We start from the raw sequence: 16,975 nt of genomic DNA on the forward strand, positions 1-16,975 counted from the left end.
CACAAAGAGGGTCATTTTTCTTCCTGTTTTCTTACTTGAGTCTTGTGTGATAGAACTTCCAGTCAGAAGGTGTAATTAGTCCCCCATGCACTGTGTAGAAAATCAGTAAAAATGCAATAGCCTGTGAAGATCATAAAACTGGACTTCTTTCCCAAAAAATCAGATGCCCAGGCAGATGGAGCTGACACTCAGACAGAAAAAACAGCAGGAGAGTCTTTGCACTGTCTGTGCTTTCAGTATTTTCTCTCTCTCTTTTTAAATATATTTTGGCAATTTTCTTTAATTATAAATATTGGAATTCCGTAAAAAAAAGGTAGCTTTGATTGAATTTTTTTAAATTGTATTTACAACCGCTGTCCAGTCATGCTGTTTGTTATACCAGGGTGTACGATTTTGCGTACGGATTGTTTCCCTTCAGATGGCCCCGGGAGTCCAGCAGCGACTCTTGGGAGCTGCTCATTTTCGCTGCCTGTCCCAGCTCTGCCCCTTCTCGCTGAGGTAATGTGGCCACGGCCCCCTGCTGCCACTGCTGCCCCTCTCTGTTGGATGCTGTGGAGGAGGACGCCTCCATGGGGATGGGCTCGAGGACCGTGGGGCGCTTCAGGGTCCGGCTTTTCTGAGGCTCCAAGCACGCTTGCCCTAAACTCAGGTCCCTGCTGGTGCCTGGGCCACTTCGGTTTAACAAGAAGTCCATTCTAAGGTATGGAGGCAAATGTATGAGGTCACCTGCAAAGAAACACAGAGCAGTGAGTTGGTTTCTTCATGTGGCGAACCGGCTGCTAAGTGCCCCTGGGAGCAGGACAGGCTATTCAGGGCTCAGAGCAGGGACTGTCACTGCACCTGGATGCGATTTTCCAAACCCCTCCCTGCAAAGGCCCGTGGATTCACCCTCACACTTCTCCCATGGGGCCCAGGAACAGGAGGCTTCTATATGGCTCAGAAACTTAGGCTCCTCAATGTCATGCTTTAACTGGAGAACTAGAGGTAAAAGATTCTGCCAAACCCCACAACGGAAAGAAAAACCTCCACCAAAGGTGACAGCACACAGTAGGTGTAAAACACGCTAGAAGGGACCTTAGGTGGGGTGGAAGTGCTCGGGACAGCCCTGGGCTTGAGGAAGGAGGCAGGGGCCACAAGGAAAGACCAATGAGCACTGGATCTAGTCTCGGCAATCCCCCCAAACTGTATGACCCTGAAGTCACTGAGTTTCTCTGATGCTTTTGCTGGAAATCCTAGAGCATGTGGCGCCTTACCAGGCTCTGCCTACCTGCCAGACTCTGGAGTCTTCTGTCTCAGTGAGTGCTGTGTGTAGAGGAAAGAGAAGCTTACACCAGAGTATTCGTGTTCCTACTTCCTTCTTGAGACCCCTCACTTTGGCTTCTATGGGGTCACGGGAAGGCACCCTAGGGTCTCCTTCGAGAGAACCCTCCGTGGGGAGACGTCAGCTGGGGTCTCCAGCTGCACTCCTTGGACGCCCAGGGTACCTGTCCTCCCAGCTGGGCATTCCCCATCGTCCTGCCTGCAGCCTCCATCAGAGCATTGAGGTCGGACGTTCTTCCTGCACTAACCCTCCTCTCCCTCCTCTCACAGGTGTCGGATCTGCGTCTTGGTCTGTGGATTCTCCCTACCTGCTCCCTGCTTCTTTACTCTCCACGAGAAATCTCCCCACGAAATCTCTTGCATATCTAATCCATCTTGGTGTCTGCTGTTTGGAAAATCTGAAGTGGCACAGCTGCCATCACCATCAGCTGTGGAAATCGTTCTTTTGAAGGTCAACTATGACCTCTCATCACATTCTGTGTTTTCTTGGTTCTCATCCAACTTGTACCATCTATAACAGGATGCCATTGATCATCTTGTTTCTGGAACGCTCAGTTTCCATGGCACTTTGCTCTCCCAATCTCTTCCTACAGCTCTGGCAGCCACTTGTCACTGTCCTTTACTGGATCCTTGCCCTCCACCCATCCTCTAATACAGGGTTTTCCCAGTGGCCTGTGCTCAGCCCTTTCTCTTTGAGGGCTCAGCTGCTTGCGTCATCTCTTTATGAAGAGCTCTCACATCCGTTCTTTCCATCTGGCCCTCTCCTGGGCCCTAAAATTGAATTTCAGATACTTTGCTAGACATTTTCACATGAACGTCCACACTGAATTTTAAATGCTACAGTCTATAAACCCAGTTCGCGATGGCCAGCCCCGCTCCCAACCTGGCCCCCAGTGCAATTTTCTCCTGTGGGCCCACTCTTGTTTAATGTTGCCCCCACCTGGCAGGTATTAGTGCTTGGAATCACAGCCCCCATTCACACCTTCCTGTCCAGGTTAATTCTACTGGAAAAATAGCTCTTCAGTCTTTCTCATTCCCATCGTCATGACCCTGCTTCGAGTCTTTCATACGTCTCGTGGGCCCCCCACAATGCATGCACGCACTGAGGGACCAGGCATTAGACATACATTGCAACCGACATTCCCCAGGCAGGCCTGTGCTGGACTAAACTTAGCTCTGACCTCTGGCAGTTTGGGACCAGACGACGCTCGTTCTGTAGCTTGGTGCCTCCCCCTTTCTCACTTTAAGACACCCGCAGACAAGGGGTATCTGGGCAGCATGCTGGGACGAACGCAGGGGGCTCTTCCTGGTCGTCTTGGGGGCTGAGGAGCTCATCATCCTGGCTCGTCTGTAACTCCTCTGTGGCATAACAGGCGGGCATCTCTGCTTAGAGAGTGGGCTGGGGACGTGCAGTCCTGAGACCAAGCGCCCAGTATGAGGATGTGTAGGTGAGGGAGTAGGACGACGGCCTGCGCTCAGAGGGCAGCACTGGGAAGCAAGAGGCCGTGACACTGAGATAGGAAACGCGCCCGAGGACAATGGCTTCAGAATTGATGACAGGTGGGACTGGTGGAAGGGAAGGAGGGGTCAGAGAGGCCTCCCTCCCAGGTTTCAAATACAGGACACTCGGTGGGTAGTGGAACCATTCATGTGAAGAGATGTCTAGAAGGAAGATCATATTTTGGGGGGAAAAGGTAATGGGTTTGGTTTCCGACATGCTGAGCTTGATGTGGTTGGAGGACACCTAAGAGGACCTACCTAGTGGGCATTGTTATCTGAATAACCTCAGGCAGAACTCATCGCTTAACTTGCACAGTATTCCCTGCTTTCCTTCTTCAGCCAGCCCCTTTGGGCTCGTAGCACAGGCGGGGAGGATTGAGGAAACACCTGTCCCAAGCAAGGCTGTCATTAGCTAGTTGACATAAAGTAATAAAATAATGGAAGCTGTGTGCATTTAGACAGTAGCTTTAACCCCAGAACCTTCAAAAATTTAAGTTTTCTCACTAAAGGGAATAACCCGTGAAAGGGGAGAAAAAGACTACGCAGTGGTATAAGAGAACTAGAACCACCACAAAGACAGCCACTGAAAAACACATTTTATACAACTTAAATGAGCATAGGAATTTTCAAAATGCTATTCCTTTTCTAAGGAGTCTTTCCCCCTAGAATAAGAGGAACCTTATGTTTGGGCAATTTACCAAGTTGATGTCCATGTCCTTGCATTACATTGTTATGTCACTTGGTATTTATGATGCAAAAATCCACTTAGCATTTTCCCCTTGGTTTCTTAAGGACATCTTTATCCCACCAAGTGATGGTGAGTAATTCCATAATTCCATTAGGAGCTGGAGCACGTAGTCCACTAAAATGGCCCAGTGACACTTTGGATTTGTCTCTTTGAAATCAAAGCTACTCTAATTCAAAGTTGGCTTCATACAGTGAACTGGATCTAAGGAAAGCCCAATAATAATAAAAACCTTGACAATAAATTGGCCATAACACTCTTAGGAAAGAAGTTACCTAATTTGGCATTTTTGTGAGAAGGCTTTGAGTAGCTTGATGTATCTGGGTTTGGGCTTAGCAAAAATGGTGGCATGAAGCCTGACAGTATAGAGTCTAACGTTGAGGTCCAGGAATATCTTGTGATGCGTATTAAACTTGTTCCTAAAAAATGGAAGTATTTAATTTTTAAAAATGAATCTTCATGTCCTGAATGCCTTTTATGATGTCATTGAAAATTATTTATCTTCATTTATGGTAGTGAATGTATTCTTCATTTTTCTCTATTGAAGGTTAATTATTTGCAAACAAATATCATGAAAGCATTAACAGCTGTCATTAAAAATTAAACTGGAAAATTATTTTGTAGTGTGAAGAACATTTTATATATGAATCAACACACTCTAATTTTCCAAATTTTGAAGTTTGTGGATTTTTACATATCCAATTTTTAAAGTGATTATGTTTTAGTACTAAGAGCCTAATAAGCAGATTACATTAATTTGCTCTTTCATTTATTTACATGACTACTTTTTATCACTTTTTTTCCAAACACTTGACAAAATGTGGAATTCACTTCCCTCCAGGGTTCTTTAAAAATGTAGGTCAAGAATGTCTGTCTCATGCTGTTTCTGAGACCCAACTAAACCTTGAACACTTGAAATTTTCTAACGTGTTGTCACAGATTTGGGAATGAGTTTCTGTCCCAGCAGCTCCTCAATGAATGAACAGGGCTTATTAAACCCCTTAAAAGCAATCACGTCTTGGTCCCTGAGCAATGCTCAGGTCCCAGATTACGTGGAACAAATGAGTGTGAAATAAGGCACAAAGCCCATGATGTCTGCCCCATCTGTAGGGGTTCCCACTGTAGCCCTAGTGATCGAGAGGGTCAGGGCAGCTGAAAAAGACTGTGAGAACTGGAAATCCTGAATGCCACTTCTTCCTAAGCAACAGCTCCTCGTGTTTGCTCACTGCATGTCTGCCCCGTATTTCTGAACATCCAACATCTCTGAGTGAGCCAGTCTTGCAGGCAAAGCATTATTAAGTTGTGTGATGCTCTAATTAGCTCTTTCGACAGTCTGTGTTTTCTGATTAGCACCCAAAGTAGCTCTTTCAACACTGTGATGCTGCAAATGAGTTCTCTTAATAATTCATGCACTTACACAGAAGGAAGCACCAGAGGAATCGGTAGTGAGCTACGTTTATTAAAGACACTTGCGTCCATTAAAATCCCACCCCATGTGCTAGTTAGTCCAAGGACCACTCGGGAAAATGCATTCTCTAACCATCTGTCCACCTCCTATGTTCTTCAGACACCTACAGATACCAAGGCAACCCCCATATCACTCCAGAGAGAGAGAGAGAAGTGAAGCAGAGAACTGTGGTGACAATCTGGATATTGGCACCCCTGCTTTTCTTAACCTCCCTGCTCTTCATCTGCCTGTTTCATATGGGAAAAATGAAATGATTCTAACGGTGGAGATTAAGAGTAGAGGTCTGGGAAAACAAAAAAAAAAGAGTGAAGGTCTAGGTGACTTTGCCTGCATTTAATCTGACTGGCACAAATGTATTCTCAGTTTCCTCATTCATAAAATGGGACTGATGGAAGAATCTACCGCCTAGGGTTACGGGATGATTTAATTAGAAAATGGATGTGAAAATGTGCTGTCAGATGTCTTCCTTCTCAGGGTTGGCTGAAGTTCGGGGCTGGATATCTGCCAGGGAAGTTAACCAGGAACTCTTTTTCATACTTTGGTTTCTGTCTTTAGGGGGTTGATTAGTATTCACCCAAAAGATATGTCCATGTCCTAATCCTCAGAATGCGTAATGTGACCTTATTTGGAGAGTTTTGCAGACCTCATTAAGGTAGGGAGCTTGAGATGAGATCCTCTAGATTTAAGGTGAGCCGTAAATCCAAAGATATGTGTCTTTATAAGGGACAGGCAGCAAGATATGAGACAGAGAAGAGGGGAGAAAGCCACATGAAGGAGGCAGAGGCTGGAGGGATGCAGACGCAAGGCGAGGGATGCCTGGGGCCACCAGAAGCCAGAAGAGGCAGGAAGGATTCTTTTGTAGAGTTCCTGGAGGGGGCACAGCCCTGCTGACACCTTTGATTTCGGGCTTCTGGCCTCCAGATCTGTGAGAGAATATATTTGTGTTGTTTTAGGCCATCTATTTTCTGGTCATTTGTTACAGGAGCCACAGTACACAGATACAGATGCTCTTTCCTCTTGGTTGGGATGAGCTGGGGATTTCACGCGAAGTATCTCTGAATAATTCTACTATAGGGGGACGTCTCTGCGTCCATCAAAGGGGGATGTCTCTTTAATGACTAATGACGGCAGCCAACATGCTTGTGTTTTATGGGGTCCCTAACGTGTATTCTGAGCCATAGGAGCCCCTCGGTGGGCTAACGTGTCACCCATCCTTCCTTTTCTACCGAGGCCAAGCCAGAGTCCTTCCCCTAGCTCTCCCGCTCCCTGGGGAGGCAGACGCCTGTCCAGCTGGCCCCCAGGACAAGGTTGGAAGTGGCGCTCCTGGAGTCTCCTCCAGGAGGGAGCAGAGCCTCTCGGAAGGACTCTGTCTGACCCACCGCACCTCTTCCCGTAGCACCGGGGCCCGGAGCCAATCACCCAGGATCCTCTCTGAGTTTCGAAGTAGCAGAGACCCAGGAGTTCAGATCTTTTGCTCTGAACTCCGGAGTCACCTCTGTCAGGCGCACATGTCCCCTGATATCCACACACATGGGTGGAACCAAAGCCCGGCCTGAGGGCTGTCTGCAGTGACACAGTGACAGTGGAGGTCACGCCTATTTTCAGCAAGGACATACATCGTCTGTGATTTAACTTCCTCCCCCTTGCTTTCCCTCCAGCTTTCCTCTCCACTTTCTCTCTCTCTGTCTGTTTTTCTAGTGTTGTTTCCCTTCTGCTGAAACATCCATCCATGAAATAAAAGGCCCAGAAAAGGAGTAAAACTGAGAGTGCATAGTGCTGTACAGCAACATGGCATCAGAGTGTGTGTGTGTGTACATGTGTGTGTACATGTGTGTGTGCATGCGTATATGTGTGTGTGCATGTATGTGTTTATGTATGTTTTTGTATGTCTCTGTGTGAATTTCTGTGTGTCTATGTATGTGTGCATGTTCATGGGTGTATATATGTGTCTGTGTGTGCATGCGTGTGAATATGTGTGTGGTGTGTGTGTTTCTGTGTGTGTGTGATGGAAAGAGACAGTGGAAGGAAAATCAGAGGGGAACACAGCACACTGAGGGGAAGATGAGCCATGGAGAAGAGGGCAGAGGTTGGCAGGAGGACCCGGCTCACATTCGGAAAGCTGGAGGGAAAGGATCTGGGGACCCAAACACGCCCTCCCACGTCTTCCTCTCACCCTGCTTACCTAACTGCCTGCATTTCTAGCAGCTTCCAGGTTAACTAAACCTAGTTAGCAGCCTTCCCAAACTCAGCGTGAATACAAACACGGTGACAGCGGGCCAAGGAGTCCCTTCTGGGCTTTTAACCGCGCATTTGTGCATCATCAACAGGCACCCCATTGTGTTGTGACCCTCAGGACACTGATGTTCCATGTGTCAGAGGCAGGAGTGAGGGTAAGGGGGGAAGGAGGCTGGGAAGAAAGTGCTCTGAGAACCCGAGGGCAGGGGCTGGGATGCTGGACCAGGCTGGGGTCAGGTGGGCTGAGATGGATGGACAGGGTGAGCACAAGGGAGGAGAGCAGAGACGGAGAGAGAGGGCGAGATAGGGACAGAGGCGGAGCGGTGAGGAGAGAGCGAAAACGCGGAGAGCGGGAAAGACCGGGGCGGGGGGGCAGAGACAGGGAAAGAGAGACAAAGACGGAATAGGATCACAGAGATGGACACACACACACACTACACATATACACACGTATACACACGGAAGAAACATGGAGACGCAGAACCAGGGCGAAACGAAAACAAGAGACAAAGAGCCACAAATAGAGAAAGGTGAACAGAAAAGGAAACCAGTGAACTGAGTAGTGGGACGTGGCAAAGAAGAGTGGAGAGAGAGAGAGACACTGAGAGGCGGCACTGTGAGAACAGATGTAGGTGACAAATGACAGATGACCAGAGGGCTCTGTCCCCTCGCCCGGCAGTGACGGCGCACCCTCCCTGGGGCCTCCGTATTACCTTGCCTCATCAGCCTGCAGCCCTCCCAGACCACAAGCTGCACCCTCACCCTGCTGCCTGGAGACCGCGTATTGCTTTGACTCACGCCTTGAGAAATGAGGGGCAATTTCGCCATTATTTCCAAGTTATGCTTTATTATTTGACATAATGGTCCATTTCTCATCCTCCTGTCACTGCCCTCTGGGGAACTTTGGTGCCACTAATATTTCCAAAAGTTCTGACTAAATAAGTCAGCATCGATTTCTCCCTCTGTCCCTATCCGCTTTGCTCACTGCTGCCATAACAACCCCTCGCCTCCAGCCCCGAACCAGCACAGCTGCCCTGGTGGTCCCACAGCCATCACAGGTGTGTGCTCCAAGCTTGCCACTCCCGCTAAGGGGCCTCCAGGCCATGGCTGGCCGACTCTGTGAAAGCTGCTATATTAAACCCGCCTCGCTTTCGTCGAAAACCAGGAGACTCTCCCACCCCATGAGGAAAGCAAAGCTTCCCAAACTTGCTCAATGTATTCAGACTCACACACAAAGTTTGAATGCCTTTTAGCCTTGGAAGAAGAATGGCAAAAATCAATACTGAAACAACAAGAATGAATCGATGCTGAAAATCTGTAATGGATGTACATTCCACGATTCTATTCTCAGACAACAGCTCCTGCTGTTCACCATGCACACACCTGGGAAAGACGTCACATCGGGAGCAGTGGTCCTCAGCTGAGCGGGATTGGCCCCCTGGGGGCATGTGGCTATGACTGAAGGAAGACACTTTGGGGTGTCACAGTTGGGAGGCTGGCTACTGGCTCCTAGACAGAGCCCAGGGATGCTGTAGACAGACTACAATGCCCGGGACATCCCCACCACGAAGCAGGACTCTGCCGTGGGGAAATGCTAGTGACGTGGCCCAAGTTCAGAACTCCAAGTGGATCCTTATTTCACTTTAATTTCACGTGAAGAGCCCTGAATTCTATCAGAATAAGGACTCATACTCCTCAGCCTCAACTAGCCCACAAGGAGTTTATGGCCTCAGGGCTTCATGGCAGAAAGTGAGGGGAGGCCCCAGGCAACAGTGGCCAGGAGGTCCTTCTCCAACTCGACCTGATGGGAGCTGAGGAGCTTAGAACAATGGGAAAAGCTCCACTTAGAGAGTTCTAAGCTTTGTGCCGAGCTCCTGCCTCTGCCTCTAAGTGGTTCTATGACCCCTTCCGGTTTTAGCTCTTATGGAGGGGGCACCACACTTTCTAAGGGTACCTGTAAGCCTGAAAGATTTCTCCTGCTCTGAACTCTCTCACCTGTGAAAACTGGTTAAGCGCATCTGTAGTAGGACTTTGGAGATAAGTGTGGGACAAATGAATGCCTTTTGGAGAGCCTAGAATTGCCAGGCACCTGGCGACAGCCTCCGTCTGTGCAATTCTTTATTAGTCTGCAACTCTGAGACACGCATAGGCTTCCACAAGAAATTCGTTTGGAATGAAAGTGACTCAGAATCCCTTGGGGCCTACATCTCCCCTGGGCCACAGATAAAGGATCTTTCAACAATTTCTAACAAGGTTTGATATCTAGGCTTCGATGGAGCTGGATATTAATGCAAAAGTAAGCAGCACAGAGTGCTTGAGTTCTGACAATTTCAATAAAAGCCACACAGACCAGACTTGCCATGACAATACAGCACCACAGAGCTGGTTACAAGGGAAGCATGCAGTCCGCTTATACCAGAGGCAGGTAAGACCTAACACTATTTTAGTTTAAAATTAATGGTGCAGGATGGTAATGAAAACTTGTAAACCAACCTCTCTTGGTAAATGAATCCTCATTCCCAAATGGCAACCAGGAAAAACCCTAAATAAATAATGTGAGATTGATATCAGAGGCCCACAGACCCGGCTTCTGTTCCCATCCTTGGCTTGTACTTAAGAGGCTTCATGCATTTTTAAGAGCTCATCGATATGGCCCTCCTCCTACTCACTGGTGAAGTCTAAAAGCTATACTGGCTTTGAGTTTGTGGCTGCTGAACTAAAGTGGTTTTGAACAAAAGGCACCATTGGAAAATCTGCCCCAACTTTTAGGCAAGCTTGGAACTCGTTAGCAGGGACTTTGAAGCCCCCAGTGGGAAAGGGTCCATGAGGTTCAAAGATAGCTCCCACATGAGACCCATGGGGACCCACATACCATGGTCACCGGGGAGGAACCCTGGCTGGAAGCTTGGGTCATCCCTCAGGACTGAGGGAGCCTGGAAATGCTGGCATTCCCGGCACAGGAGAGAGCTGTCTGTGAAGTTTAGGGGGGCAGGCGGTTGGAGCCTGGAGAGCAGGGGTGATGACCGGTGAGGAGGGTGGGCCTGGCCTCTCAGAACCTCGGAGGACTTTGTCCTGAAAGCAGTGGGGAGCCACGCGAGGTATTTCAATGGGACAGGGTTGGCTTCATCACTTGGATTCATGGCTTGTTGCTTCCCAGTTTGGGAAATAGCACGCGTTAGAACTTGGCGCCAGCTGTATCCACATAGGACAACACTGAAAGACGATGGTCTTGGCTGTCGTCGTCTGACCTATTGTGTGTTCCCAGGACCGTCAGGTTGCTCCTGATGCATCGTGACATCTCACTGGGCTGTGTGTCGTCTGTGTGTGTGTGTAGTCTGTGTGTGTGTGTAGTCTGTGTGTGTGTATGTGTGTGAGGGTATGTGTGTGTAAGTGTATGCATGTGTTTGAGTGAGTGCATATGTGTGTTTGTGTGAGTGTATGTGAGTGTGTGTGTGTGTGTGTGTGTGTAGGAGGGTAGTAGCTGTCTTCCATAAGCTGGATTTTTCTTTGACCTCCTCACGTATCCGTCTTTTGTGTTCTATTCTGTCTGCTGCCTGTGATACTACATGCTATTCTGATCAACTAAGGAGACTGTCGGAAGTGGTAGTTTCAAATATTCACACTTTCATGCTGTGGATGACACCTCGCACAGTACTTTTTATAGAGAAGATATTCAATAAATATGGGTTAATACATGAATGTAACACATTTGTGTTTTAACAGGGCCTTTCAGGAGATGCTGTCACTGTGGTGAGAACCTTTGCTGTCACCTGCAGCGCTGGAATCTAGAAGCTTCCTTCTGCTCACTCAGCAGGACACAGGGAGCCCTCCTGCCTTTCCGTCACAGGTCTGTCAAGCACCGGCCTTCTCCTCACCTTCCATGTCTTGTGGGCTCCCCAACAACCAGAGTTGAACCCCAATAAGACGCCCAAGAGGAACAGGGAGCTAAGGGGCGCTGAAGTCAGAGAAAGGGCAGTCAGAACAGATCACACCCTCGGGAACTAGAGGACACACACAGACAGCAGCAGCTGTAACCATCCTGGACAGAGCTTGGAAAGGTCAGCAGGCTCAGGTACTTGTAACCAGTGGCAGGATGGGGAGCACGTGGGTGCAGAAGGCAAGTGGGCTTAGAGTTTCAAGCTTGGGACCCTTCAGAACAAGTCCTACCATCACTTTGCATCTGAGGGACACCAAGCTAAAATTCCAGGAGGTCCCTCAGTAGATGAAATTGCAAAGGCACATCAGAGAGGTTTGGTTTTCAACAGGGATCTAGGAAGAGCACAGTCGAATGTCCAAGTCCACCTGAATGGGACTGCAGAGCAGTATGTGGAGGTGTTGCTGATGGCCCCGCAGTCCTTCCAACCTTAAACTTAGGGAGTATTTGAAAGTTTGTCTGTTTGGCAGCTCAGAGGGAACTCCAGCTCCCAGACTAAGTCCAGTCTCCCAGCCTTTATCTTCTCTCCTCTTTCTGGACCACTGTTTCCTTAGGATCTCTGCCTGGCTCTCTCTGCCCCATCCATCATTTAGGTCTCAGCTCGTGTCTCACTGCCTCGTGGAAGCCTTCCTTGACCATCCTCTCCAAAACACCACCTGCTGGACTCTATCCCCTTCCCTGAATTTCTGTCCTTCCCAGCACTCGCCATGATCTGAAACTATATCATTTATGTACCTGATTAGTGTCTGACTTCCCCAGGGAGATGAGCTCCTTCAAAGTGGGGTCTTTTTTTAAATTAAATTTATTGGGGTGACATCGGTTAGTAAAGTTACATAGGTTTCAGGTGTACAATTCTGTATCACATCATCTATCTCTCACCATTGTGTGTTCACCACCCAGAGTCAGTTCTCCTTCCATCACCATATATTGGACCCCTTTTACCCTCTCTGAGGTCTTGTCTACCATTGTATCCCCAGCTCCTAAACCAGGGTCAGTTATTGAGTGCGAGCTCAACAAATACGGGCTGAAAGAAGAAAAGGAAGTGGAGAGGCTGGGAGGGACGAAGCAGGGCCATCTCTATGACAGTGGAGGCCAGGACAACAGTGTAAGTGCATGTGTGCATGTGTGTGTGCATGTGCACAGGTGTGCGTGTGTGCATGGGCACGGCACGTGTGTGAATGTGTTTACATGTGTGTGCACATGTGCATGTGCACATGTGTTTACGGGCATGGTGTGTGTGTGTGAATATGTGCACACATGTGTATGTGTGTGCATGTATGTGTGCACAGGCATGGTTCATGCGTGTACACATGTGTATGTGTGTGCATGGTCATGGTGTGTGTGAATGTGTGTACACATGTGTGTGCGCGTGCATGCACAGGGATGCTGTGAATGTTTACATGTGTGTACATGGGCATGGTATATGTGTGCATGTGTGTGAATGTACATGTGTATGTGTGCATGTGTGTGAGTGTGTTTGTGTGTGCACACATGCACATGTGTAGGCACTAAAGATACTTGCACTTGAAGGGAAACTCTTTCCACAACTCTCGGAATAACATCATGCTAGAAATCTCAAAACTGAATTTTAGATCCATCCATACCATTGAAAATGGTAAGATTTCATTCTTCTTTATGACAGAGTAATACTGCATTGTATAAATGTACCACACCTGAAGCTGAATAATACTGAATGTCAGCTATAATTTTAATATATATACAGTCATGGGATGTGGAGTACAGCATAGGGAATAGAGTCAGTGGGTTGTAACAGCTACGTATATACGATGTCAGAGGGGTAGTAGCTTGGGACAGGGGGGGTTATCACTTTGTGAGGGGTGTGAATGTCTAGCTATTACATTGTTTTGTATACCTGAAACTAATAAAAAAAACCCAAACTTGAATTTTAGTGATGTGCAAAACAGAAGAGGAAGATGCAAGCCCGGGGCACGGGGCCCCAGTTGCCCGACTCAGAGGAGAAAGGGAAGGAGGGAACGTACTTGTCTGAGAGGAGTGAAGTGTGACACCTTGGGTCATGAGGTGGGAGCCGGTTTACCTGCCAGGAGCAGAGCTCAAGTCCTCAGCTGGCAAGAGAGATGCAGGCAGAGCGAGGTTGGGGGGGCGCTTATTTGGCAGTCCAGATCTCTGGAGTCTACTTTTGATCCAAGAACCAACATGAGAACCACACAGAGGAAAGCAGCATGACCACAGTGAGAACTGAGAAGGAGAAGGGCACACATAGTTGGAGGGTGCAACCTGAGCAGAGGTCACACATCCTCCAGGTAAGGGCCCTGCCTCTCACTCTCCAACTCTTCTCTTCAATTAAACACACACACTCAGGAGAGCGTGAGGGAGGGGAATACTGGATCCTGAAATTAAAATCCAAGAACTGCTTCATATAACTGGTTTTTCAGAGGACCAACAAGTTGGCAGAAGGCAGTGGCCATTTCCAGCTGGAAAAGGTCTACTGCTTTCATCACAGAATGGCTGACACGCATACGCTTAAGTCCAGAGCCCCAGAGTGTGAGAGCAGCTCTAAGGGCCCCCCGCTCCCCCGCTGCCAGCGGGCCAGGCCGTATTAGGTCGCATATTTGAAGCTTTAAATTGATTTAAGGAGCTTTGTGCAATGGCATCTCTTGAATGCACAGGGTAAACATCATGAATAAAGAAGTAGAAGTAACCCAAGAATGTTAGAAACTGGCTTAAGATGCGACCTGAAACCAAGACTAGATATTGTAATCAAAGTATTGAAAGCTACCTTGACCAAGACGAAAAGAAGCTGTTGAACTTTCCAGCTATTTCTGGAAAATAGCTGGAAATAAAGAGTTTTGTTTGTTTGCTTTGTTTTATGTTTTTTAAGATGGGAAGAGCCATCCCAAATTGAAACAAAACAAAACAATTACACAAATGGCGTAGAAAATTCAAAATTCAGGTATTGTTAGAAGTCCAAAACTAGATTCTGACGCCTGCCTCATGTGTGAGCTGTCCACACTCCCTTATCCGAGGAAGAGATTCCTTTGACAAGAACAGAAAATAATCGCTTTATTTAGAGTTAGACTGGAAGACGAAGTGCACGTAAGTGCCCTTTCATGTTTTACAAATAATTTCTAACAATTATAATATTTTAACCAATAGGCCAGCCTTGTCATTGTCACAACCACGATATATTCATTCATTCAATAACATTTATTAAGCACCTACTATATACGCCAGACACAGCATTAGGAGTGTATGTATTCCACTAAATCATTTAAAAATATTTTTTGAACTGTCACCCTGCTGCCTGATATCTGCTAGATACTCGGAGGGAAACGTAAGACATGTTTCTTATCTTCCTGCAGCCACGATTTGGCCAAGTTCATTTAACTTGACCCTGATTTGTAGAGAGTTTAGAAGCTTGGGGTTGTAAGTGGGGAAATAAAAGGCCATCAAAAGAGGAACTGATGGTGAGGAGAAAGATATCCAGAGACTTCGAAGACTAACCAGAGACACACGCTAACTGATACCAGGTAGAACCACAAGACAACACGGCACACAGCTCAAGGAACGGTGGTTTTGACATAGACTCCAGTCAGCAGAATAATAAATTGTGATCTTGGGTTTTGTGCCCCGTGTTGAAATTATTTGTATTATAAAGGAGCAACAGAAAGGCTTCCAGAAGGATGAAATATTTTCTCTAAAAAGCATATCAAATATTCATTGACAATATAGTCATCTAGCGTGGACAAAACAAAATCTGTGGCCATTCGGACTCGCATTTCAAAATAACTATTCATACCTGAAGTTATAAAGTCATTACAGTGTAAATAGCATATCAAGATGACAGGAACTTAATTAGTTGTGATCTTTCCATTGCTCTGATGGAGCCAGGCAACAATGTCCTAAAAAACATTCCTTCTTTTTTTCAATAAACAATAAGAACAAGTCATCAGAAAGAAACTCAAGCCTTTGCTTAATTTAAGGCCTGCACAAATAGAACAGTCATACAACCCAGGAGCTCATTCTGTGAGGGGAAAATGGGATCTTAGATGGGAGCATCAAGTACTTAGCTGGGTGATACACACATGAGAGGTGATGCCTTCCCGGGTGCCAAGGGCCACTAAAGGAAAATGAACCAAAGAAGGAAGGACGAGGGGAGCCAGGAACACATCTGGAGACCACCCTGGCGTCACTGGGAATTCTAACCACACTGTCAACAAGGCAACAACACAAACAGCCATTTAACTACGTTACCTGTATGTGCTACTTACTTACAGAAACCGCATATGGTAGGCACGGATGTTGTAACCGCAGAACCAGCTCAAATTGCTCCTGTCCTGTTTCTAACAAGACCCGGAACCAAAGTTCAAACCTCAGGTACAGCACTCATGAGAAACACTTGTGAACCCTTAACTGCTGCCCCACCCACACGGAACCACAGGCCCAGGACATGAGTGAAACCTGAACACCGAAACCTTTCCGACACAAAGGGTCTGCCGTTCAGGAAGGTCTGGTATTGAAACCCTTTCAATCTTGCCCCAAACCCTGGATCTGGGAGACAGAGTTGAGCCTTGCCTCCGGTCTCCTTGCCCATTGACCTAATAAAAGCTTTTTTCTTTTCTCAAGAGGCAGTGTCATAGTATTGACGTCTATGTACATTGGCTAGCGAGCCCTTGCTGGGTAGCACTGCTACGCCCATTTTACAGATGCAGCAACTGAAGCCCAGCAAGGCTGAGAACATGCCCAAAGGCCCATTTTCTCCCCACCTCTCTTTCTCACCCTCAGACTGGACAGGCACAGAAAGTCATGACATTTGTCTTACGTTTTTCTGCATTTGACTTGCATACAAATTCCAACAACAACAAAAAATACTTGAAATAAAAATACCCACAAATAACAGCTCACCGTCTCCCTGAGGAGAGAGCCAGCATGAAGATAAATGAAGCCATCATTCTTTATTGGTCATTGGCATGGATCTTGACTCTGTTCGGAAGATTAGTTGCTGGATAGACAATTCCTATTTTATATATTTTTATGCATTTATAAGGCTCATTTCAGCTGGGCCTTATGCCATAAAACCCAAGGGAATCACAGCAATTTAAAAGTGAAGATAAATTTTTGAAATACAAGCAGTATAGTGGTTCAGGAAATGGAAAAAAGAGAAATAAAACTGGATTCAACGAGAAGCGATAGGCCAGTCCGTGAAGGAACCTCTAGAGGCAGCTATTGCAGGGTTTTAAAAAAAAGTGATTCTTCAGAGAATGACTACAGCTGGCTGCCACAGTTTGGCTTCAGTCTAAAGATGGTTTTTATTTGCCCTGTACAATGCAAATATCTTCGCCGACACTTAAGAAATGAGTATCATATGAAAGCAAGATCTCTGGCTTCTCTTAGGAAACTCGCTCATACTAGGCCCCGCTTCCACTTGGGATCAGTTGGCAGGAGCTTGCTGAAGTCATTTTTCTCTAGACTGTCACTGAGCTCGTGAAATGTCCGGGCCTCCATCACTCCCTTCGCCCTGCTCCATTCATTCATTTACATGATCGGCCAGACTCTGCAGGCCTTGGTGTGCAGCTCCCTCTGCACGCCCAGACCTCGCTCACCAAAGGCAAACGCCAAACTACAGTGGACGTGACATTGGCCCATCACTGTCACGTTGGGTAACAGTCAAACCACGTCCCAAACGCTGGGGCACTGTAAGACCCTTCTCCTTTGAAGCCCTCAGAGCAGCAGTTTTAAAACACAGCTCCTGTATTTTTGTTACTCCTTTCATCCAGTGGTGGGGAGTCTCCCT

General features: G+C 47.2%; 1 protein-coding gene across 2 annotated transcripts in view; it reads right to left on the reverse strand.

The window, feature by feature from the left end:
* Nucleotides 1-258: 258 nt before the first annotated feature.
* Nucleotides 259-16,975, reverse strand: part of DSCAM (DS cell adhesion molecule) — a 640,159-nt gene continuing 623,442 nt past the window's right edge. For both annotated transcript variants that reach the window (XM_033091571.1, XM_033091562.1), the window contains one exon: nucleotides 259-726. In XM_033091571.1, the coding sequence (XP_032947462.1) occupies nucleotides 374-726 (353 nt within the window). In that variant the 3' untranslated portion in view covers nucleotides 259-373. The remainder of the gene's footprint in view (nucleotides 727-16,975) is intronic.

This window comes from Rhinolophus ferrumequinum, chromosome 2 (genome assembly GCF_004115265.2).
Source record: "Rhinolophus ferrumequinum isolate MPI-CBG mRhiFer1 chromosome 2, mRhiFer1_v1.p, whole genome shotgun sequence".
In the NCBI taxonomy this organism is placed as follows: Eukaryota; Metazoa; Chordata; class Mammalia; order Chiroptera; family Rhinolophidae; genus Rhinolophus; species Rhinolophus ferrumequinum.